Raw genomic sequence first — 26653 nt, 5'->3', positions numbered from 1 at the left:
GTGGTCAAGAAACTCCTCGGTGGCAAGGCACCGGGGGTGGATGAGATCCGCCCTGAGTACCTCAAGTCTCTGGATGTTGTGGGGCTGTCTTGGTTGACACGCCTGTGCAACATCGCGTGGCGGTCGGGGACAGTGCCTTTGGGATGGCAGACCGGGGTGGTGGTCCCTCTTTTTAAGAAGGGGGACCGGAGGGTGTGTTCCAACTATAGGGGATCACACTTCTCAGCCTCCCCGGGAAAGTCTATGCCAGGGTTCTGGAGAGGAGAATACGGCCGATAGTAGAACCTCGGATTCAGGAGGAACAGTGTGGTTTTCGTCCGGGCCGTGGAACACTGGACCAGCTCTATACCCTCTACGGGGTGTTGGAGGGTTCATGGGAGTTTGCCCAACCAGTCCACGTGTGTTTTGTGGATTTGGAGAAGGCATTCGACTGTGTCCCTCGCGGCGTCCTATGGAGGGTGCTTCGGGAATATGGGGTCCTGGGTCCTTTGCTAAGGGCTGTCAGGTCCCTATGCGACCGAAGCAGGAGCTTGGTCCGCATTGCCGGCAGTAAGTCAGACTTGTTCCCAGTGCATGTTGGACTCCGGCAGGGCCTCCCTTTGTCACCAGTTCTGTTCATAATTTTTATGGACAGAATTTCTAGGCGCAGCCAGTGGCCGGAGGGTGTCAGGTTTGGGGACCACACGATTTCGTCTTTGCTCTTTGCGGATGATGTTGTCGTGTTGGCCCCTTCAAACCAGGACCTTCAGCATGCGCTGGGACAGTTTGCAGCCGAGTGTGAAGCGGTGGGGATGAGAATCAGTACCTCCAAATCCGAGGCCATGGTCCTCAGTCGGAAAAGGGTGGCTTGCCCACTTCAGGTTGGTGGAGAGTGCTTGCCTCAAGTGGAGGAGTTTAAGTATCTAGGGATCTTGTTCACGAGTGAGGGAAGGATGGAACGGGAGATTGACAGACGGATCGGTGCAGCTTCTGCAGTAATGCGGACGATGTATCGGTCTGTCGTGGTGAAGAAAGAGTTGAGCCTCAAGGCGAAGCTCTCGATTTACTGGTCAATCTACGTTCCTACTCTCACCTATGGTCATGAGCTTTGGGTCATGACCGAAAGGACAAGATCCTGGATACAGGCGGCCGAAATGAGCTTTCTCCGCAGGGTGGCTGGGCGATCCCTTAGAGATAGGGTGAGCAGAACATGCTTGCACTTAATTGACATACTCTGTCAAAATAGGGTGAATGGTTCGATTTTAGACTAGTAACAGATTTGTCCAATGTCATGATATTAGCTAGCTAACGTTAGATGGGGGAATTGACATGTTTTCAAAGTTTCAATGGTGCATTTGATGACCTGAATTTGGTTCTTGTGACATATATTAGAAATAATATATTTTTTTTGTTCTAGCCGGCCAAGCCCAAACTGAATATAGTGCTCGTGTGCATCATGCAAAAAATTACTTGCTCACAACAGGTAGAACTAATACTAGGTCTTCTTACTGCTAGAAGTATTTTTTAGGAGCACAGGATAGTTAACTTTATGTGGAACATAACAGGTTCTGCGATACACATGCCCCAGATGAGAAAAACACATTTTGTCAGTGAATGTTCTCCAGCCTGTGTATTCTGCTACCAGCATTGACTTAACCACTACTGTTAGTGTATCTTTATTATAAAATGAATTAGGAATCTTAACATATGTATGTGTGTTTATTATTATGAATAATAACAATGTATTCAAATTTATAGTTTCTCATTACAAAAGATAATCTCTGTTTTTAAGGGTGCAGAATAACCATATGGAGAATACAAAAGAATACTGAACTGCAATCAAAGATACATGCCAAAATGGAGTGTTTATTTATTGTTTAGAGGGGAGAGGCTATGGGAGGTCAGGGACAGGCAGAGGTTCGGTACACGATCAATGAGCTTGAGGGTCACTTGGGGGTGGCAGGCAGGTACGTGGTCGGGTACAGGCAGAGGTTCGGTACACGATCGATGAGCTCGAGGGTCACTCGGGGGCGGTAGGCAGGTACGTGGTCGGGGACAGGCAGAGGTTTGGAAGGAATCAGGGCTTGACAGTTGGCGTCTGATTCGCAGTTGCCTGGATACGGGCTCTCCGGCTGGATGGCCAATATTTCCTTTTTTCTGATGGGAGAAGGACCAACAAGTAGCAGTTCTTGATGGGCGGAACCAAACGGATGTCTTGGTCGTACCTGCTGATTGGCTTGGCCTGACTGTGTTCTTGCTTGTTAATGTGGATCGATTGTTGTCCACAACATCAATGTCCATAGGTTGCTCAGCCTGATGACCGGGGTATTTATTCTGCCATAGACCCACGTTGTTACTATCCTTCTGGGGCCCCTCTGTCCAGTCCATGAAGTAATCCTGATCTGAGTTTGTTTGGATGGAAGTTGAAACTGTGTTGGGCTGGTACTGACATGCAGAGGGAGGCGTGTTCCAACCAAAATGTTTGTTGTCCACAACATCAACATCCATAGGTTGCTCATACTGATGACAGGGGTATTTATTCTGCCGTAGACCGATGTTATTATCCTTCTGGGGGCACTCTGTCCAGTCCATGAAGTCATCCTGAGCTCCTCCATAGCAGGAGTTTGACTGGATGGCGGCTGGAGCTCTGTTGGGCTGGTACTGACGTGCAGAAGGAGGCGTATTGCAATGTAAATGTTCAATCAATAGCCAGAGGTTGCTCATCCTTATGACTGGTATTTTTTTGCTATAGACCGATGTTTTTGTAATCATTCTGGGGGCCCACTGTCCAGTGCTTGAAGTAATCTAGATCTTGTCTAGATCAGATTGTGGCTGGAGCTCTGCTGGGCTGGTACTGACATGCAGAGGGAGGCGTACTCCAAAGTACATTTCGCCATTGTAAATGAATAAAGAAATTATAATCCCCTTCTAAATCAAATGTGTCCCATTGTGCACTCTATAGCATCTACGTTGCCAATCCAGACTACACATTAACAGTTAGGCCAAACAAACCTGGTTCTGGGAGGGATCCACTCCAGATGTAGGAGGTCCTCCATTCATCTGACTGGTCAGCGATGAACACAGTACATCCTTAGGAACGCTGCTCAACACATTAAAGGCGAACTGGTCTAGAGGAATGCGGTGGAAGGGTCCAAACTGACTCAGATAATGGAGACAGTCGATTATTAACGGAAATGTGGTGCAGCTAATGAAGAGTTGTGGCAGGTACATTGTTAAAGTGTCCTGAAATTATTTAATTCATGAAATGCTTATTCCCTTTAGAGTACACTACTTTTGACCTGGGCACTTTGATGACATCACATCAGCATCATAATTGATGTCTTTGACATCTTGTAGTCATGGAGCAGTGAATTTCTGCCAGACTCGCCATCAGCCATTTTAATAAAAAAATGTAAAGCTGTTATTTCCTTTCCCTGTTATTAGGTGGCACAAAATAATTGCTTATTTGCCGCCAGATGCCACCAGATGACGCAACGTTTTGGTAACATTTGTGTGTGTGTGTGCGCAGGTCAGGGTTTACGCTAGCCGGTGTTGTGCCGAAATCATCCCCCCTGCCGACAAATTCCCTGCATTCCCTCAAAAATCTCATGAAACATCGATTGCTGACTTGATGTACAAAATTAAAGCTTTTTGCTACAAAGTTCAGTGAAATATGTAGGCTAAACTGCCCTCTCAACAAGGAAACAAGTCCCAGTAAAGAGAATCGAGATTGTGCGCGTTCACGTGAAGTGGGGTGATTTGGGCACAACACAGGCAAATGCAGATGAAAATATGAACGGCCAAAATGTAAGGTGGGAAATATGCCAAAGTAATAAAAACATTGATCAAAAGCATATTCAAATATTAAATAGCCTACTTTTGTGTAAGTATGAACATGAAAAGTATGAGCATGTTCAGCACTCAAAACTTATTTGGGGCTCCTTTTGCCTGAATTACTGCAGCAATGTGGCGGGGCATGGAGTCGATCAGTCTGTGGCACTGCTCAGGTGTTATGAGAGCCCAGGTTGCCCTGATAGTGGCCTTCAGCTCTTCTGCATTGTTGGGTCTGGCATATCGCATCTTCCTCTTCACAATATCCCATAGATTTTCTATGGGGTTACGGTCTGGTGTGTTTGCTGGCCAATTAAGAACAGGGATACCATGGTCCTTAAACCAGGTACTGGTAGCTTTGGCACTGTGTCCAGGTGCCAAGTCCTGTTGGAAAATGAAATCTGCATCTCCATAAAGTTGGTCAGCAGCAGGAAGCATGAAGTGCTCTAAAACTTCCTGGTAGACGGCTGCGTTGACCTTGGACCTCAGAAAACACAGTGGACCAACACCAGCAGATGACATGGCACCCCAAACCATCACTGACTGTGGAAACTTTACACTGGACTTCAAGCAACGTGGATTCTGTGCCTCCCCTCTCTTCTTCCAGACTCTGGGACCTTGATTTCCAAAGGAAATGCAAAATGTACTTTCATCAGAGAACATAACTCAGCAGCAGTCCAGTCCTTTTTGTCTTTAGCCCAGGCGAGATGCTTCTGATGCTGTGTCTTGTTCAAGAGTGGCTTGACACAAGGAATGTGAAAGCTGAAACCCATGTCTTGCATACGTTTGTGCGTGGTGGTTCTTGAAGCACTGACTCCAGCTGCAGTCCACTCTTTGTGAATCTCCCCCACATTTTTGAAAGGGTTTTGTTTCACAATCCTCTCCAGGGTGTGGTAATCCCTATTGCTTGTGCACTTTTTTTCTACCACATCTTTTCCTTCCCTTCGCCTCTCTATTAATGTGCTTGGACACAGAGCTCTGTGAACAGCCAGCCTCTTTAGCTATGACCTTTTGTGTCTTGCCCTCCTTGTGCAAGGTGTCAAGGGTCGTCTTTTGGACAGTTGTCAAGTCAGCAGTCTTCCCCATGATTGTGTTGCCTACAGAACTACACTGAGAGACCATTTAAAGGCCTTTGCAGGTGTTTTGGGTTAATTAGCTGATTAGAATGTGGCACCAGGTGTCTTCAATATTGAACCTTTTCACAGTATTCTAATTTTCTGAGATACTGAATTTGGGGTTTTCAGATATAATCATCAAAATTAAAAGAAATAAACACTTGAAATATATCAGTCTGTGTGGAATGAATGTATACATTATACAAGTTTCACCTTTTGAATGGAATTACTGAAATAAATTAACATTTTGATGATATTCTAATTTTATGACCAGCACCTGTATAAAGCATGTAGAAGTCTGTAATTTTCATCATAGGTACGCTTCAACTGTGAGTGACGGAATCGAAAACAAAAATCCTGAAAATCACATTGTATGATTTTTAAGTAAAATTTGCATTTTATTGCATGACATAAATATTTGATATATCAGAAAAGCAGAACTTAATATTTGGTACAGAAACCTTTGTTTGCAATTACAGAGATCATACGTTTCCTGTTGTTCTTGAAAAGGTTTGCAAACACTGCAGCAGGGATTTTGGCCCACTCCTCCATACAGACCTTCTCCAGATCTTTCAGGTTTCGGGGCTGTTGCTGGGCAATACTGACCTTCAGCTCCCTCCAAAGATTTTCTATTGGGTTCAGGTCTGGAGACAGGCTAGGCCACTCCAGATCCTTGAGATGCTTCTTACGGAGCCACTCCTTAGTTGCCCTGGCTGTGTGTTTCGGGTCGTTGTCATGCTGGAAGACCCAGCCACGACCCATTTTCAATGCTCTTACTGAGGGAAGAAGGTTGTTGGCCAAGATCTCGCAATACATGGCCCCATCCATCCTCCCCTCAATACGGTGCAGTCATCCTGTTCCCTTTGCAGAAAAGCATCCCCAAAGAATGATGTTTCCACCTCCATGCTTCACGGTTGGGATGGTGTTCTTGGGGTTGTACTCATCCTTCTTCCTCCAAACACGGCGAGTGGAGTTTAGACCAAAAAGCTAAATTTTTGTCTCATCAGACCACATGACCTTCTCCCATTCCTCCTCTGGATTATCCAGATGGTCATTGGCTTGAGCAGGGGGACCTTGCATGTGCTGCAGGATTTTAATCCATGACAGCATAGTGTGTTACTAATGGTTTTCTTTGAGACTGTGGTCCCAGCTCTCTTCAGGTCATTGACCAGGTCCTGCCGTGTAGTTCTGAGCTGATCCATCACCTTCCTCATGATCATTGATGCCCCACAAGGTGTGCATGGAGCCCCAGACCAAGGGAGATTGACCGTCATCTTGAACTAATAATTGCGCCAACAGTTGTTGCCTTCTCACCAAGCTGCTTGCCTATTGTCCTGTAGCCCATCCCAGCCTTGTGCAGGTCTACAATTTTATCCCTGATGTCCTTACACAGCTCTCTGATCTTGGCCATTGTGGAGATGTTGGAGTCTGTTAGATTGAGTGTGTGGACAGGTGTCTTTTATACAGGTAACGAGTTCAAACAGGTGCAGTTAATACAGGTAATGAGTGGAGAACAGGAGGGCCTCTTAAAGAAAAAACAGAATTCTTACGAGTTGGTAGGTGATCAAACTTATGTCATGCAATAAAATGAAAATTAATTATTTAAAGATCAAACAATGTGATTTTCTAGTTTTAGATTCCGTCTCTCACAGTTGAAGTGTACCTATGAAAAAAATTACAGACCCCTACATGCTTTGTAAGTAGGAAAACCTGCAAAATTGGCAATGTATCAAATACTTGTTCTCCCCACTGTATAAGCATTCAAGCTGTTCAGTTATGCATTGTTTAGTGAAAGTTATCTAGCACAGCATGGCATCAACTTATCAGGCTAACTCTGAAGTTGCAATTGTCTTATTTCACTAAATATTTAGTGAAATATAACTTTATCTGTTTACAATTTGAATCTTAATTCACTGGAGGATGTCTTACTACAATGAACAGAGGTGCACCTTATGCTGGGGACAACAGAAGGCCAATTTAGCGTTTTCAGCTTTATCACAATTACAATCTCAGACTTTGACTACAATGTGCATGCCGACTGCAGCAATGTCCAACAAAGCTGTTCAATTTAATGTTCCTTACTTAATGTTCCTTGTTCACCTGTGGGATCGTCTGAGATTTCACAACTGGACTGCTGATAAACCTGGGGGTCTGCACAAACTTTGAGGAAAACTCATCTGCGTGTTGGTTGTTACCCGGAGTCCAGGGAATTACCCGGAGTCCATGTCTGACTTCAGGGGTCAAATGTCAACATTTAACAGCCACTGGCACTGAGCATGCTTAGGATGCACCAAATGTGTATGACATCTTTCAGTTCCCAGCATCTTCACCGCATTGTGGATCAGTGGGACATTCCACAGGCCACAATCAATAGCCTGATCAACTCTAAAAGTGTTGACATTGTTGCAGTTTTCCGTCATATGTAACTCAGTTTTTGAACAAGCAAGTTCAAGGTTTGCAGTAGGACTACCAAATTGGTGTTCTGCTTGTGTGCATAGTTTGTTTACAGTCAAGCATACTAAGCAATTCCTGTATTTATGATAAGCCGGGCCATACATTCCTGTATTTTTGATGGATTATGCCAGGGGTGTCATAGAATCTTCCAGCAAAATGCATCACCAATGGAACAAAATTGCTTCAATTACAGGGGTGTTTGTGTTTCAAGCTATAAGGTATTTTTAAAGCTGCCTGTTATTAGAGTCCCATTAATGTCTTACCTATTCCACCTTACTGCAATTCTTGGTGAATTTCAACAAGTTAAAGCCATTTAGTGGTATTTGAATATGATTGTACATTGTTTTATTTATTAAAATAGTACCTTTCTAATAGTAAGACCAGTTTGTAAAGCAGCTTTTGCTTTTCAGGCAGTGAAGCTGTTTAACATTTCAACAAGTATTTACAAAGTGTAATGTAAATCCCATTACAGAGCTTTAATTATACAGACATCAAAATGCATAGAAATTGATACTAATGTTGATACCACCCTGCATATCAGTAATTGCACTTTTTTTTCATCAGACGCCACTGAGATGGTCTATAAAGTTAGAAACACAATTTATGCAAACTGTCACCTAAGTAAGAATTTGCTGGCACATGGTTTTGTTCCAGAAAGTTCTGCATGGCATGTTAAGGAGCTTTCTGTCCCATCTCCTTCCAGCTCTTCCACACCAGCAGGTCCTTGCTTTTTCCCTGGGTGACAAGGAAGCGGGGGAGCCTCACTCCGCTGAACTGACCCACACCATCGTTATGACCCATGGCTAACAGCATGGAGACTCTCCCTGTCAGGACAAGCGGAAGGAGAGCCACAATCACATTTTATGTAACAGGCAGTGAACATCAGGTACCAGAGGCAAAACGGAGAACATGCGAGGACGCAAATGTCTTTGGGTGGGGGTGTACCTGGTTCATAAGATTTCAAGGGCTTCTCCATCAGACTGTTGGTGATGTTGGTAACGGCAACCCCAGCATGGAGCCGTGCGTGGTACGCAAGCTTAGGCTCTTTGACGTTAGCACAGTCCCCAACAGCATACACGTTGTCGAAGCCCTCAACCTGCAGGTATTTATTCACTTTCAGAGACCCGTTCTCTGCCAGGCATTCATCTAAAATATTAAAAGCAAAATGTCAGTAAATATAAGGGATACAGGCAGGTTAAAGGCATACAGAATGTACACACACTCAATTTTTTTATAAAAAGTGCTGAGACAATTTGCATCAATCTGTGCAGGACTGCTGGGCAATGATGAAGTTTCATTGCGAAGTAGTGTAGTAACACTACATTCTAAGGCGGGAAAGTCAAGACTAGTGTGCATAGCTAGCACTGTATATGACAAATTAACTAAAAGGCCATTGAATCCCTTCTCATGAGGTAACTCAAACTGGTTTTACAGGCATTCATGTAAACATTTTCATATTTAAGCAATAACACTTAAGGGGATGTGGTTTATGACCATTATACCATGGCTGAGGGCTGGTTTTAGGAATGCTTAGGTGTGGTATATTACCCACAAACCCCCGAGGGTCCTTGTTGCTATAGACAGGTTAACTGACAATGTCACGAAAACAGTGTGTGCAACGAGGGCTCTGTGTTGTCATGATACTAGACAGTCAAATAGCCACAATGAGCAGAAGCAAGGCGAATTATAGGAGGCTAGTTTGTTTGTTGTAATACTCTGTCTAGTTTTGTCACTACAATGCTAGTAAAGCTGTCTGCTGACAAGGACATCAACAGAACTTACAATATGCAGCGATTTATAACACCATGCTGTCTACCAGTTTAGGTTTGAGTCCCGGACTGTGCCACTAGTAGCTGGGAAGCCCCCTGGGCAATGCAAATTGGCTGTGGAGTGAGGAGGCATTGTCAGCAGAGATTCCCTGATCTCATTACACTCTCACAACTCTTTCTAGTGGGCTTGGGACCCCTGCAAAGCTGACCATTATGTTAACCCATTTACACTTCCTGGTTGGAAGAACAGTGTGGAAAAGAGCAGAATGGCTTGATGCCATTGTAATGTATTAGTGGTAATGTATGAGTGGTCACTGTTCAAATGTATTCATTTAAGTGAATCTATTAAATGTATTTATGCAAATGTATTTGTTTTTGGTGCACATTTGGAGACTGAATATATCCTGCATGTCGTTAATAACTTAAGCCAATAGCAACAGTTTTGTCCCTCAGTTGAACACAGATCTGATTAGTTCCACAAGATAAATATAACGGTTAATTACAAAAATAAATGTATTGTTTGTCATATCCATCTGATAAAACACAGCTGTGGTTTATGAGGAAGCAACAATGTATTTCACACTATATACCAGGGGTAGGGATGTAACGGTTTCAAGGTGCACTTAGGTTGTACAAACAAACGGTTCTCATACCTTTGCCATTTTGACATTCAAGGTATTGCATTATAATAAATACATTTTTTTAAAATCTGAATTGTTCTAATCGAAGCAAAAGGAAGTAACGTTCATATTGTAGACATCAGTTCAATTACAAGAGAGTTGTTACATTAACACAGCGTCATATAAACTTCACAAGATAAATCACTAAATTGAGAAGTCCTCCGCTTTCAATTAACAGTCATTGAGACACAAGCGAACTGCATGTCAGAGAGCGCAGCGCACCGAATGACAATGTCGGAACTCCGTTTCCCCCACCTAAGCGGCTGAAATCCAGAATGTGGGAATATTTTTTATATTTAAAAGAGCCAAGAGGCACCATCAATGTTGATGATTAGCCAACATGCAAAGCATTTCGGAAAAAAGGGTTGGCTTATCAGCCTTCAGGTGGGGAACACTTCGAACCCAAAGTTCCATCTGCGTGAGCATCGTCCCACGGAATATGCAGAGATCAATGTAAGTGAAAATACAGTATAGGCTAACAAATTATAGTAATCGAAATTAACACATTGTCACTGCATTTGACTCACACAGCCTTAGTCATTTACTCACCTCGTCTACTGTGTGTGCCTCTCTGTGACATAAGCTAAACATCTAGCTGGCTAGCTCATCATGTCTCAGTCTAAACAGTACACTCAAAAATACAGAAAGGAGTGGGAATCAAACCCTGAATTCAAAGGCTGGTTGAAGTCGTTTATTGGAGATGATACACGGGCATACTGCCTGTATTGTAAGGCCGATTTCTACGCCAAATTTTGTAATGTAAAAAAACACATGAAAAAACTCAAAAACATACTCAAAAGGCAAAGCCTTATAACAGTTCCGCCCAAAACAAGCTGCCATTTATAATTAAAAAAAAAAAAGACTGCAAAAAAGGCTGAGGCCTGTAAATGTTTTTTAGATGAGCTAACAGGAAAAAAGGCTATTTAGGATTTTGTGGTATATGGCAGATATATACCACAAACTTAGTGCCTTGTCTAAGAGAAAAGCCTGTAGCCTTGATACATTTTCCACATACCATTGTACCAAGGCCTGAGGTTTTGCCCATGCAACAAGCTTCTCATTTTGGACTCTAGTAATAGTTTTATCAACAGTACCCATTTCTTACATTACTGGCTGCCTTGGCTCACAGACTGCACAATGCCTAACGGTAGTGGAAATGAAAAACCACTTACTCAGATTGGTACTATAGGCACCAGAGTTAATCTTCATCCCTGTGCAGCAGATGACGAGGTCCGCAGTGATCTCTGTGTCCTTGTCTGTCTTGATCTCTGTGTCTTTGTGGGTCACATTCAGCTCCAGCTCAGACAGTTTAGACACTTTCTGCCCTACAGTCAGATGGCAGGGTGTTAAATAAACAAATAGTTGGCATTTTTTAAATTATGTTAGCTTCATCTAGATCAGTATTTCTCAACCCTGCTCCTGGAGAGCCCTCATCCTGCATGTTTTAGATCTCTCCCAGCCCTAACATACCCCATGTATCTCATGAAGGACTTGATAATGAGCTGATCACTTGAGTCAGGTATGACAGTAGGGAGAGATCTAAAACATGCAGGGCAGTGGGGCACCCAGGAGCAGGGTTGAGAAACACTGGTCTAGATGGACAAGATTTACAGACAGATTTGCGTCAGATAACAAAAAAAAACAATTGTGTGAACAGGTGAAAATGTTAAATGTCACACAGCACCTTCTGTTGCACACCTTTCTGACCGATACTCCTCACGGTTACTGAGGTCCTAAATACAACGTAGTAATCAATGTGTATTAGATTGGATGTAGGAAATGCTGGCGTAGGAAATTGGATTCTGTAAGGCCTTCCAGGTCCAGAATCATTGGGAAGTGACAAAAAACTAATGTTGGCACTGAAACAGTTCTACTATCACCAGCAATAGAAGTAAAATGAACATTTTTGATTTATTCTAAACAACTGACAACATTACACCCAAATTCCAAATAAAAATATTATCATTTAGAGTATTTATTTAAAAATAAATAAATAAGAAAAACATCTGGTCAAAATAACCACAAAAAAATGCATTGTTTTTAGACTTCAAATAATGCAAAGATAAATTAATATTCATTTTTCAAAAAATACTAATGTTTTAACTTAGGAAGTGTTCAGGGTATTTGGTGGAATAACCCAGAGTTTTTTTTTATCACAGCTTTCATGCTCTCCACCAGTCTGTCACATTGCTGTTTGGTGACTTTATGCCACTCCTGGCACAAAAATTCAAGTAGCTTGGCTTTGTTTGATGGCTTGTGACCATCCATCTTCCTCTTGATCAAATCCTAGAGTTTTTCAATGGGGTTCAGGTATGGAGATTGGGCTGGTGGTCCTCCATCCACACCTTGATTGACCTGGCTGTGTGGCATGGAGCATTGTCCTGCTGCAAAAACCAATTCTCAGAGTTGGGGAACATTGTCAGAGCAGAAGGAAGCAGGTGTTCTTCCAGGATAACCTTGTACTTGGCTTTATTCATGCGTCCTTCACAAAGACAAATCTGCCCGATTCCAGCCTTGCTGAAGCATCCCCAGATCATCACCGATCCTCCACCAAATTTCACAGTGGGTTCGAGACACTGTGGCTTGTAGGCCTCTACAGGTCTCGTCTAACCATTAGATGACCAGGTATTGGGCAAAGCGGAAAATTTGACTCGTCAGAGAAGATGACCTTACTCCATTCCTCTATGGTCCAATCCTTATGGTCTTTTGCAAACTTCAGCCCGGCTCTTCTTTGCTTCTCATTGATTAAAGGGCTTTTTCCTAGCTTTGCACGGTTTTAGCCCTGCCCCTAGGAGCCTGTTTCGAACAGTCGTGCACTTCACCCCAGCTGCTGTTTGCCATTCTTCTTGTAGGTCACTTGATGTCATCCTACGGTTGTTGAGTGACATTTGAATGAGTTGACAGTCATCTCTGTCAGTGGACAGACGTTTTCCCCCTCTGCCAGTCTGTAGCTTTGTTGTTTTCAATGTCTGTTGCTTGACCTTGTTCTTATGAACCGCCATCTTTGAAATTTTCAGGATAGAAGCGACCTGATGCTCACTGTATCCCTCTGCCAGTAAAGCCAGAATTGAACCCTTCTTTTCCTCACTCAAAGCTTTTCTTTAAAACTCTTTTGTCATGCTGAATAGTTATTTTTTTATTCAAATTAACTTTGAGGTACTACTTGCACAGTTTTTGCCATCCAGCTGGTCCTATTGCAAGAGGATAGTAATACTTTCCCCTGTTAAATTAGATTTGGTTCAGGTAATCACCTAATCAGTACCTCATTAAGTAAAATGAGGTGTGCCTGTGTTGGAATCTAACAGACACTGGAATGGAATGGCTCCCATACATGTAGAGATGCTGATTTAAGAAATATTTGGAGTGGTCTCTTAATTTTTTCCAGAGTTGTATGTTTTAAATAAAGGTTTAAATATAGTAAACAAATTACAAATTACAGAACTTGAATTACATTGAAATCCTAAATAATCTGTTACCATGTAACACATAATTCTAAAATGTCACTATGTATTGTTTGTGCAAGGTATTTTAGACTTATTTCTATATCCAATAGTAAGGGAGAAAACACACCTATGAGCACAACACCCAGAACATTCTTTGACTGTGGAGGATGACGTCACTGCACTTTCACTTAGATTGCTGTCAGGACTTAGTCAGACGTCACACTCACCGAGTATCAGCTCAACCCCTTTCTCGAGCAGCACTTCCTTGGCCTGTTGTCTTACACAGGGCAGCAGCTCTGGATCTGCCAGGGCGATGTGGGAATGAATCAGAATTACCTAGACACATTGGAGTGTAGGGAGAATGGGGGCAAGTTACATTAGATGTGCTCCAACCCCAAGTCTCCAAAAGGCTTGAATAATAGTGGGTTATTGTACTACCTTCTTGTCTGGATATTCAGTTTTGATCTCTGCAGCCATCTCCACACCGGTGGATCCACCACCCACCACAAGAACCGACCCTGCAGCCTGGACCTGTTCCGAAAGCATGGAGAAATCTAAAAGCTCCATTATTTTTTTTCTTTTGTTTTTAAACAACACAAAAGTGGTTGCATGAATTGTCAAAATGACCAATTATCAAACAAATGTACATTCTTCTCCACAGAACCAGCCCTGAGGTAAAAAATATATATAAAGTAAACCCTCCCATATAAATGTACCTCTTTCACAATGTCCTCATACTGTTGGATGGCTGTCTGGTAGGAAGACACAATGTTGTACTTCCCTGGGAATGGGCCATCTGTACCCGTGCACAGTATGAGGTGTGAGTAATGGACCTCCTGTGGTGCAAGACATCAGGGACAATCAAATTGGAGAAACAAACGTTCCCTTCTACAGCATGTTGGAATTGTCCTCATTTTGATTCTGAGCATGCTCATCTAGCTATCACCTTTCCGCCATCCAACAGAACAGTCTGTGACACTGGGTCCACACGCACCACTTTGCCCTGAAGGAAACTCTCTCCAAATGTCTCAAAATAGGGGATGAAGGTCTGCTGAGCAAAGCCTGTGAAGAAGTAACACAGCATTACAACGGTTCTTCGAGTTAGAATTGCTATATTACTTCTTTTCACAAGATGCTATAATTTGCGATAATTAAAGGTTTCTCACCACTCTTAACAGAGGCACGGAGGGCAGCCACATTGTGATGAAAGGCATCGCGGAGGTCGATGAGGGTGAAGGGTATCCCACTGGATTTAAGCTGTTGTGCAGCGGCAGTGCCCCCGAAACCTCCACCAACCACCACAACGTGAACATTGTCCACAGATACTTGTCCCCCCATTGTCTCTAAGCTGATGACAGAAGTGAATGGGAATGAAAACTTCGAATATTTTAGCCTACTAGTCTTCAAGAAATGTAGGTTTGTGAAATATACCCTTCAAGAATTCCGTAGCCTACTCTCAGAGCTAACAAATGATATAGGCTACAAATAGGATATTTCGGTTCGATTATCATACCGAAATAAATGCCTCGAAAACCTATAATATTTCAGCTACTGAGAAGAAGTTCTAAATGCGAGGCTACCTGACTATGTACGGAAACAACAAAACAACAGTAGCCCAATAGCAGCCTATGCGCTTGAACTGAAGGATTACTACACTTACAAATGTATTTTTCCATACCTTAAAATGTCTTCTAAAGTTGTTTGGGAACTTACAACATTCAATCCTGTTGATTTTCTTAAAAGTTATGAGAGTTAGACAAAAAGTGGGATTACTTTTTAAACTTATTTTTTTACTCTTGCAAACTATTTCAATAGCAGGCCCACTACATTTCAATCCTATAGATCGTGTTGCCCAGACAAACAAATGGAAGTAATACATTCAGATAATTCTAAGCGCGTGTCACTACGTTTTTAGCCACAGGGTATCTTTTTTAATGATACAGGGCGTACATGTGTAGCTCGGCTAGGCTAGACTACATGGATACGCATCATTTGTATTAGAAAATGGTACACAATGAATACTGGAAAGTACCGCGTATAGGCCTAGTTAAAAGGTTATACTTCGTTTTGGTTGCTTCAACCACTGATCGTAATATTACACACGTTGACATATTGTTGCAAGTCACTAAGCGACTTATTGCACGTATGGAACTCATTGCTTAGTTGTATAACTAGCTACACTAGATTTAGATCGGTTGCAATTCGATTAAAATTCAAGCACGCGCTGTCATTTTGTCAAATGTGGAAATCTAAATATTTTTAATAAAATATTGGAAACTCACCGAAAAAAATATAATCCCAGAAATATGCACTTCCGAAAGATGCACCAAAATCAGTGATTCACGATGAACTTTCGCCGCATATTCGTTAAAATATGGACGTGCATCTGTATACATCACCAATGACAGCCATTACCAGGGCTACGGTCGGTGGATATTACCGTTCTGCTAGTAGCAGGATGTTATTGAGGCACCAAGAAGTCTGATTATTTTTTCAAAATAAAGGCTATCGTTGGTGGCCTTTCCTCCCAATGCGTACCAAACTCATTAAAAGTATCAGAAATAAAGCCTCTTTTATAAAAATGAAATCTGGATCCAGATATATTAAACAATTATAAGGCAATATCGAATCTCCTATTCCTCTCAAAAATCTTAAAAACATCAGTGCCCCAAAAACTCAATGCCTTCTTGAAGACAAATAATATTCATGAATTGCTCCAGTCTGGTTACATACCCCATTATAGCACTGAGACTGCACTTGTGACGTTAGTGAATGACATTTTAATGGCTTCAGACAAAGGATCTACATCTATTCTGTTGCTTCTTGATCTTAGTGCTGCCATCACCACCACTGATTACTCCCTTTTCTTGGAGAGATTGGAGACCCTTGTAATGAGCTGTGCTGAAACTTTATTGCCTGATTTAGATCGTATTTATCAGAAAGAGATCAGTTTGTGGCATGTCCTCTGACAAATTAAAGGAATGTGTTGGTGTTCCTCAAGACATGGTTTTGGAACCACTATTGTTTTTACTATATATGCTGCCTCTGGGTGATGTCGTCTGAACTACAATGTCAATTTTCACTGTTTGGCTGATGACACTGTGTTATATATTTTGATGAAACATAGAAAAACCCTAAAAATGTGCTACTTTGGAAGCATGTGTTTCTGACATAAGGAACTGGATGACAGAGAAACTTTTGCTTTTAAACTGTTTTAGGACCCAAGAAACTGAGTTTTATTGGCAGATCTCACAGTGAACCTCAATGGTTGTCTGGTTGCATTTAAAAAAACTGTGAGAAACCTTCGTGTTACCCTTGACCCTGATATCTCCTTTGATGAACATAAAAAAAATATCTCAAGAGCTGCTTTTTTATCATTTTTATCAAAAAAGGATGCAGAAAAACGAATCCATGCTTTTGTTACTTCAAGATTAGATTACTGCAATGCTGTTCTCTCTGTTTACCCTGATAAATCAATAAATAAACTTAATTTACTGCTGAACACGGCTGCTAGAATCTTAACTAGAATTAAAATGTTTTGACACTTTATTCCGATATTAGCCTCTCTACACTGGCTGCCTGTTAAGGTTTGGGCTGATTTTAAGGTTTTATTGTTAACAATTACATGGACTTGCTCCTACTTACCTTGTTGAATTGGTCAAGCCATACATACGAACATGTAACCTAAGATCGCAAGATGCAGGCCTTCTAATTTTTACAATAATTTCGAAAGAAACAGCCGGTGTAGGGCTTTCTCCCATAGAGCTCCACTAGTGTGGAATGATCTGCCGATTATGGTTAAAGATGCATAATCATTACAAACCTTTAAGTGTCTATTAAAGATCTATACAGCAAGGACAATGATCTAGTGTAGTCTGGCCCAGGGGTGTGAAGGTGAATGGAAAGGTTTGGATACAATCCACCAGAGATGGGGACAAGTCACACATGGTCAAGTCCAAGCAAGTCTCAAGTCTTAACCATCAAGTCTCGAGTCAAGTCTCAAGTCACAGTTCAGATAAATCAAGCAAGTCAAGTCAAGTCAAGGGTTCACCCTAAGCAAGTCAAGTCGAGTCCTTATAAGTTTCAAGTCAAGTCACAGTACTAAAGAGATGAACCATAGACTGTAAAAAAAATGGACGACGCCCTTTCGCTCTTTTCCATTGGTGAAAACTGAAGCCGCCAGTGTCCCGATACGGCGCTGACATCTTGGACTTGCGTCTGCGCAGATAGCGATCTTGGGACCAGTTCTGCGCAGTAGTTATGCGCAGTAGCGAGCAGGAAGTAAAGCCGTAAAGCCGCGAAATCAACGGCCCCACCCCTGTGCCCCGCCCTCACTCTCCCTCGCAGAATGCGCATACCGTAATCAATCGCAAGTCCAAGTACAGTACAACCTTTGCTTGTTAAACCTAGACGATATGTTATAGCCTAACTTACATCATGTTTAACCTTAATTTAGAATAGGCCTAATACAAAAATGATTGGTAACTTCTAGCTAACGATCACCTGCTAGCTATTAACATGGCTATTAACGAGGCTTGTTGTCTTTTAGCTAACGTTAGCGAGCCCATTACATTTATTTACTAATTAAATAGCTTATAAATTTAACTTACCGAAAAAAATTCAAAGATCGATTGGAAATGCCAGATCGGTTAGCACAATGTACTGCAGAACAACCCATTATGTCCGTGTGAAATTATATCAATTATAGAAATTTAGAGATTAAATGTAAAGTTCCAATCTCCTCAGTCCTCCGAAGATTCAGTGGCTCCTAGGCTCAGATAGCTGTCAATCACAGCTGTGAATCACAACGTCACACCACCGTTTTTAGAGCATTAAATAACTAACTAAAAACCAACTTATTTTAAAAACAAACTCTTGAATTTACATTAGCGTGATACAAACTACAGTAAATGACAGAAACCAGCTTCGGAAAAAAGATATTTGAAGGGTAATTTAATTGTTTAGTTGGTCTCGCGTCCCAATGAATAACATGGGGAGGGCGGGGTTTATGACCTATACTGGGACCACTCACTAGGGGGCGATCGAGACGTTTTGGCTTCACTTTTCAGGGCTTGTGCGGCACGCTTGAGATTAACACACACACACACTGTCCTCTGTTTCTGACGTGCGCTCGGTGCGAAGCTCGATTTCAAAATCAAATATTTTTCTCCTCCGCGGTACAATTTTTTGGGGGGACGAAGCGGAGGGATCTTGAATCAGCCTGAAGGGGTTGTATTCGCTATAACAACCGCCTCGCTATACCTTATCCCGCTTATTACATGGCTACCTACCAAATAAATCTATAATTTGACACAAAATATTGATTTCAAAAGGAATTTATTGATTTAAAAACGATTATATTGCTTCCTCTAAAGAAAATAGTCCGTTCCATCTCTGGTTAGAATCCTGCTGAGTCCATAGCAACGCGCTGTTTTTCATGGCAACGGTCTGTTATCAAGAAATAACACGCATTCTGCACTGGAATTCAGCCAATCCATGTAATAAGGGCTAATAATAACAACCTTATAAACTAATTATTGCGACTGAAAAACTGCCTAATATGTAATTACGCTGTAATTATTCTTGTCTGTATGAGTAAAAAAAAAAACCTCTTCGAAATGTTTAGGTGCTAGTAATCACATCGGCGCCTCCATGTTAGCCTTTCATGCAGTAAAGTTAACTGTTATGGTGTAAGCACAATGCTTTTTATTTTCCACACGCAGTCCACAAACACTTGAAAATGCCCACATTTGATACAGACATTATAGCCTACGTGTAATAATATACATGCCCGCTCATTTTAAGATGCCCATCAACATTAAAATTCAGGCTATGCCACATATAGTCAAATTCCCTTACATCTATTTACCAGACGTATTCAGTAATGATAATGGTCACATTTCTAACAAGAAAAAAAAAAACATAATATGCAACCAAGGCCAAATTATGACAAACAAAAGATTAATTCATTACATTAGTAATTAATTGTTATAGATCTTAGTGAAACTGAATATAAAGAGATTACTTTCTTACCTTTCCTTGTGGTTCTTAAAATAACGAATGAAATTTGACGTTGTTGCATATTTTGCATCTGGCAAATCATTTTTATTCACACGGTCCAGTTCAAAGTCCTTGTATCCAAACGATACTATTTGTGGAGCTCGACTAACGTTACTGTCTGCCATGTTTGGCGCGGTTTGAATTGTGCGGCGTTAAAGGCACATACGCTGATTAGTGGTGCTGATGTCACAACATATACAATTATTTTATTGCTGTTTGTTTATTATAAGTTCAAGTCATTGTCAAGTCTTCCACTTCAAGTCAAGTCTCAAGTAACTTGTTCTCAAGTCAAAGTCAAGTCAAGTCATTTTCATACTTTAATCAAGCAAGTCAGAAGTCCTGAAAATTGTGACTCGAGTCAAGTCATGTGACTCGAGTCCCCCTCCTCCGCAATCCACTCATGTTTCCTTTGCTAGACATCTCCACTGGGATGTCCTCTCTCCAATGACATTCAGGGGCGGAGTCACTGGCTTACTGATGTTGTTCGTTGATGCCCTCGTGCGATGGGAGTGAACTCTGTGTGTAAAACTTGGCTCTCTTTCAGGGTGGTTGCTGTTTGTTGGTGTCCCTGTGGTTGATGCTTGGCAAAGTGGGTGGAGAGACTTCCTACCTGTTGGGCCCTGTCCAGGGTTACCTTGGATAGGACCACAGTGTCACTGGGTGGGTTAACTATTTTCTCTTATAACGACAAAACTTGCACGTATGTAGAATCTAGAGAAAGTTCTATGGATTCTGTACTTCATATTGTCTGGTTTGCATAGGCCGATTTGGCTTATAGTGTTTTGCATTGCTAACTGTACCATCTATATCAGACCTTTGCAAGATAAGGCCCCCGGCCCGGACCCTGCCCGTTGAGTCATTCTATCCGGCCGATACATCCAAAACTTTTAAAATAATACAAAATAAAAAATACCTGACAAGGTCCTCAGATTACGTAACTTTATTTACTGTTGCATATTGATTTATTTTCAAATTCAAAGTCCCGTGGCACTCCCAGTAATAAGTACAGCAGTATCACACTGTCGGTTTAAGTTGAAACAAGGTATTTGCGTTGCTATGATGCGTAGGCATCAGCACCACAATCCATGCGCGGAAGTTATCATTTGTACGTACTATACGCAATTGATGGCTAGTGCAGTGTTGCCAACTTAGCGACTTTGTCGCTAGATTTAGCAACTTTTCAGACCCCCTTAGCGACTTTTTTTCAAAAAAGCGACTAGCAACAAATATCTAGTGACTTTTTGTGGTGTTGTTGGAGACTTGTTCTTACTCTTCTCAATGAGCAGCGGGTGCCGCCGTGGGCCCCTCCCCCATCTGAAAGCATTCCCCAGTCCTCGCACAGCAGTTCCTCCGAGCTGCAGTCAGAGCAGGAGATGTTAACTCCTCCGCGTCCAGACTGAAAATGAATTGCGCATGCGGGAAGCCCCCCGCTGGCTTTTCCCACCCATAATGTAAAATGTAAATGTTCTTTGTCTAAAATAAATCACTGCAGTTCTCTTAATTCATGACCATGATGATATCTCCCCTTGTGTGTCTCTCTAAATGTTAATTTCTTTCTAGCCTTTTGATTTTGACTTAAATAGCGCCCCCTTTTTGATTTGTTCTTTGTTTTTTGCTCAGGTGATTATTTCTTGTACGTGGACAACATTTGTACGCATGTATATTATTTTCCCCAACGAGAGTTTTGTATGTTAATAAAAAAGAGAAAAAAAATCCATTCATGATGCTATTCATTGGCGGCTATTTGCGAGTTTCGCGATGAGATGTCCCAAAAAATTTCAACAATTGACAAGACAAACGCCGTTACTGCAAAGCAGATTGAAAGTTTGTCTTCGACCATACATCAGCTTGTTACTGAGGTGACTACTCACAAGAAGATGTTGAAAGTCGTGTCTGCTGAGATCCAGGATCTTAAAAAGGTGAGCACAACTTTGAAAGAAGATGGAGAGGATACCCGACGTGTTGCACTCAATATCCTTGGCAAGGTGGTACCTGGCATCAGTGAGAGGGTGGAATCCATTATTATCCTATTTGCTCTTCGTCGTTACCGGGATGCTGTCTGGCAAGCTGCCAGAGGTTGTAAGACAACAAGCTGCGTCTCACTGAGGCCTTATCCCCAGAGGACAGGGTGGCAAGAGAAAAACTTTGGCCCTTAGTCAAGAAAGCCCGAGATGAAGGGAAAAAGGCTTCTTTCCATGGATCGTTTGCTCTGATTGACGGGAAGAGATTTGATTTCGCCAATGTGAAGTAGTATGCACTGAATTCTTCCATTCTTTCCGGGTTGAGGTGAAATTCAGCTATTGTATTTAACTGGTTATGCTGGTAAATTAATGCCTAATATTTAGTCAACGACTGATTTATTAATGTTTCAATCTTCAATATTAATTTCTAAACGTGACTTGTTAAGTCTTGTTTTGATTTTCGGTAGCACTGATTAATATGTTTGCACAATTTGCCAGTTCATTTGGCATAAAAAAAGAAAAGAATTATCTTTCAACATATCTTTCAAATAAATAATTTTTATTTTTGGGGGAGAGTCATATTTAAGAAGTGATTATCTAGGTTCAAGATGAGTCATTTTGTTTGTTCTATGACCTCAGTGGGTTGTATATCATTCCTTCCTTTAAAGTAAAGTTTCTGTACAGTTTCTTCAGGCATTGGTACATAGTTTCTCTTTTCTTTTTGTCTTTTCTACTTGTTATGGATTTCAAGTTTAGATCATTCTCTGTTATGTCCTTAAATGTTAGAGGTATGCGGAATGTGGTAAAGAAGAAAGCAATTTTTTTATTTTGTGTGAGTCAGATGTTAAATTCTGGAAGAATCAATGGGGAAATGTAATCTATTCTAGCCATGGTTCTAATCACTCAGGTGGGGATTCAATTATTTCGCACAAATTTAAGGGGCAAATTCTGGAGGTAATAACTTCAAGTGAAAGTAGATGGATTATTATGACGTTAAAACAAGATAATTAAACTTTTATTATTTGCAATTTATATGGCTGTAACTCCCTCTCTGCAAACAAAATTTTATTTTCTCAAATTACTTGTAAATTGACAGAATTGCTGAGTAAATACCCGGGCTCCTTTCTAATTTTAGGCGGTGATTTTAATGAATGTTTGGATAACACACTGGACAGATTTCCTCCTGAAGCAATGACGGTCTCAATATTAATTATAATTCTAATAATATTTTATCAATATGTTGTTCTCTCTCCCTCACAGATCCTTGGCGTTTTTTTCAACCTGACATACAGGACTTTACTTTGTCAAATGGTAAAATCTCTTTAAAATCTAGAATTGATTTCTTTTTAGTTTCATCAACAGCCCTGCGATTTGTTAAAAGTGTATCTCATTCGTTCGTTCCCCTTTCTGATCACAAGCAAATCATTTTAAAATTAGGCTGTAATGATGAAAGTCGGAAGTTACGTGGTTATTGGAAATTTAATAACTGTCTTTTAAATGATAATATCTTCAATGATAATATAAAAAAAATTATTAACTGTATGTTCTCTGATAAAAGTCATGAGTACAGAGCCAATTAGGATTTTTTTAAATACAGAGCTAGACAAATAGCTATAAAAAGAAGTAAAGATTTAAAAACATCCAAAAATAATAAATTAACTGAACAAATGGAAAGAATAAATTCTTTGTCGATAGGTAATTTATCTCAGGAAGAGGACTTTGAATTAAGGCAATTACATCTACAAATTAATCAAACATATCTAGATATTGCCAAAGGTGCCTTTGTTAGGTCCAGGGCTAAATGGCTGGAAGAAGGACAGGTGAATTCTTGTTATTTCTTCGCTTTAGAGAAGAGGAACTGCAAACAAAATTCTCTGACTGATCTTAATATTAATGGTGTCAACTGTATAGATCCTAATTTGATATCTAATTTTGTCACAGCCTTCTATAAAAACATTTACACATCTGTGTTTGATAAACACAATTGTGATAATTTTATAAAGAAAGTGCAACCTCATGTTCCAGTTATTGATCCTGACTTTAAAGCCTTATGTGACTCTGATTTGACTATTGAAGAAATTTGGATAGCACTTCACTCAATGAAGAGAGGAAAATCTCCAGGGAGTGATGAATTAACTGTTGTGTTTTATATTCATTTTTGGGAGTTAATCAAACATCCATTGCTTTGTATGTACAAAGAATGTATTGATTTAATAGAAATGACGGCATCAATGAAACAAGGCATTATCTCCCTTGTTCCCAAACCGGACAAGGACACTCTTTTAATAGAAAATTGGCATCCAATTACACTCCTGACTATTGATTATAACATTTTAGCTTTGGTTTTTGCTAATAGACTGAAGGTAAAACTTAATCAGTTGATTGCAGAGACACAATCGGGTTTTTTCAAAAGATAGGCATATCTGTAACAATATAAGACTTATTTTAGATCTTTTGGACTATACAGATTTTATACATTCTAAAGCTGTAATTCTTTTCTTAGATTTCTATAAAGCTTTTGACACCCTTGAGCATGAATTTCTTTTGCAGACTCTCAAGTTATTTGGTTATGGTGACTTTTTTGTTAATATTACTGAAATGTTTTATAAAGATATTAGCAGCTCTGTCTTAATTAGCTTTAACACTTCTAAGAGATTTTTCATTACCCGTGGTGTCAGACAGGGCTGTCCAATTTCCCCCTTTTTGTTTATTTTAGTTACAGAACTTTTATCATTAAGTATTATCCATGAAAAAAGCTTGGAAGGTATATCCATCTTTGATAGAGAAATTAAATCTCTCAGTTGGCTGATGACACAACTCTCTTTTTGAAAGATAAGAGTCAATTAACAAAGGCTATAAATGTAATTGAGCAGTTTTCATGTGCTTCTGGGTTGAAACTGAATATGTCCAAGGGTGAGATAATGACGCTCTATAAAAGTGATGATTCTTTAATCAATGGTATCTCTGTAAAAGAGACCGTAAGGTATCTTGGTATTTATTTAACACAACATTTAGCAGCTCGACAACAGCTACATTTTTCTGGACGGGTCAAAAAAAACATCTTTAATCTTTGGCTCCAAAGAGACCTTTCCCTTTATGGGAGGGTTCTTTTGTCCAAAGCAGAAGGTTTATCTCGTTTTGTATATCCTTCGCTTTCTCTTTTTGTCAATGACTCTACTGCTAAAGGAATTAACAAAAATGTTCTAGAACAAACCTCACAAGCTAAAAAAAACAGTTGAAAAAAAGGTGGACTTGAAGTGTTAGATTTTAGTGATACAGTGAACACCTTTCGGATAAATTGGATCCAAAAGTGCTTAACAAATCCTAATTCTATATGGTTTTTTATCCCGAATCATATATTTACCAAAATTGGTGGCCTTCCCTTTATATTGAAGTGTAATTACTTGCTGGACAGATTGCCAGTTGCACTTTCTAAATTTCATCAGCAGGCTCTTCTGGCTTGGAAGTTATGCTACACCCACAATTTTTCATCTCATAAAACCTTTCTATGGAACAACTCTAATATAAGAATTAGGAATAAATCTGTTTTTCTCTCTTCTTGGTTTAACAGAAATATAATTGGAATTCTCAAAATTTTTGATAAATCTGGTAATTTCTTATCTTATGAAGAATTTATGTCTGTTCATAATTTCCCTTTACCATTTAAAGAAAATAATGCAGTGCTTAAAGCAATTCCTTCTGGTCTAAGTCAACTTGTTAAATGTCATCTAACCTTTAGTAAGAGAGTCACAAAAGAACCTGATTAGATCTTAGATGGTATAAATATACTTAGTAAAAAATGTAATAATAAGCATATTCAACATATTTTTCAGAGTAAAAAATATAATATTGCTAAAGGCAAATTTTATTGGGCCTCTTTTATTTAACATTCAGACTGAAAGGAAGCCTGGATGTTACCTCATAAGTATTGTATCTCAAATAAGACTAAGGAAGTTCATTTTAAGGTCTTACATAAAATATACCCAGTGAATGATACTGTTGCAAAATATATGGATGTTGACAATTCTTGTTCATTTTGTGGGAATGGGGATGAAACACCAATTCATTTATTTTTCAAATGTGAAAAAACTAAAAACGTCTGGAATAGGTTATATCTTCATATTGGCAAGCACCTTGATTCTTCCAAATCCTTTCAATTAAAGGATATAATCTGTTACTATAAAGAAGATAAAGCTAGCACTTCAATTAACTACAATTTTATTTTGTTTGGGAAGTTTTTTATTCACAAGCAAAAATTCTCTAAATCGCAGCCTACTTTTCCTCATTTCTTAATTGAAATTGATACATGTCTGAAGTCTCTAAGGTTAATTAAAGACAAGAAAAGTGACAGATTCCTGAAATATTATGACGAAAATTTTGGTAATACCACTGATGCATAATATTTCCTCTGCGTATGTCTTTTATTTTCCCCTCCAAGAACTGCCACCTTAACGTGGTGGAGGGGTTTGAGTACCCGAGTGACCCTAGGAGCTATGTTGTCTGGGGCTATATGCCCCTGGTAGGGTCTCCCAAGGCAAACAGGTCTTAGGTGACGGGTCAGACTAAGAGCGGTTCAAAACCCCCTAAATGAAGAAAAACATTTTGAGTACCGTGACGTCGCCCGGTATGGCGCAGCCGGGGCCCCACCCTGGAGCCAGGCCCGGGGTTGGGGCTCGTATGCGAGCGCCTGGTGGCCGGGCCTTCCCCCATGGGGCCCGGCCGGGCTCAGCCCGAACGGGCGACGTGGGGCTGCCCTCCCGTGGGCTCACCACCCACAGGAGGGACCATAAGGGGCCGGTGCAAAGAGGATCGGGCGGCAGTCGAAGGCAGGGGCCTAGACAACCCGATCTCTGGACACGGAAACTGGCTCTAGGGACGTGGAATGTCACCTCGCTGGCGGGGAAGGAGCCTGAGTTGGTGCGTGAGGTTGAGAGGTTCCGATTAGAGGTAATCGGGATCACCTCTACACACGGCTTGGGCTCTGGAACCACACTCCTTGAGAGAGGATGGACTCTTCACCACTCTGGAGTTGCCCATGGTGAGAGGCGGCGGGCTGGTGTGGGTTTGCTCATAGCTCCCCAGCTCTGCCGCCATGTGTTGGAGTTTACCCCGGTGAACAAGAGGGTCGTTTCCCTGCGCCTACGGGTCGGGGATAGGTCTCTCACTGTTGTTTGTGCCTACGGGCCGAACGGCAGTGCAGAGTACCCGACCTTCTTGGAGTCTCTGGGAGGGGTGCTGGAAAGTGCTTCGACTGGGGACTCTATTGTTCTACTGGGGGACTTCAACGCCCATGTGGGCAACGACAGTGACACCTGGAGGGGCGTGATTGGGAGGAACGGCCCCCCGGATCTGAACCCGAGT

General features: G+C 41.0%; 1 protein-coding gene across 2 annotated transcripts; it reads right to left on the bottom strand.

Moving 5' to 3' along the window:
• Window positions 1-7831: 7831 nt before the first annotated feature.
• aifm2 (apoptosis inducing factor mitochondria associated 2) lies at window positions 7832-15718 on the bottom strand. 2 transcript variants are annotated; one of them, XM_010870209.3, is made up of 9 exons: window positions 15554-15718; window positions 14438-14619; window positions 14218-14333; window positions 13988-14107; window positions 13710-13802; window positions 13499-13607; window positions 11001-11153; window positions 8325-8525; window positions 7832-8203 (listed from the first exon to the last, which is right to left on the bottom strand). In XM_010870209.3, the coding sequence occupies exons 2-9, from the start codon at window positions 14607-14609 to the stop codon at window positions 8052-8054; spliced, it is 1116 nt and encodes a 371-aa protein (XP_010868511.1). In that variant the 5' UTR covers window positions 14610-14619; window positions 15554-15718; the 3' UTR covers window positions 7832-8051. The 2 variants fall into 2 exon arrangements, with proteins under 2 accessions (XP_010868511.1, XP_010868512.1); XM_010870210.4 differs by lacking the exon at window positions 15554-15718 and adding an exon at window positions 14950-15206.
• Window positions 15719-26653: the final 10935 nt, after the last annotated feature.

The sequence above is a fragment of the Esox lucius genome, chromosome 6 (genome assembly GCF_011004845.1).
Source record: "Esox lucius isolate fEsoLuc1 chromosome 6, fEsoLuc1.pri, whole genome shotgun sequence".
NCBI classification, from domain to species: Eukaryota; Metazoa; Chordata; class Actinopteri; order Esociformes; family Esocidae; genus Esox; species Esox lucius.
Note: the sequence above shows the minus strand (reverse complement) of the source record. Positions and strands in the feature narration are given on the sequence as shown.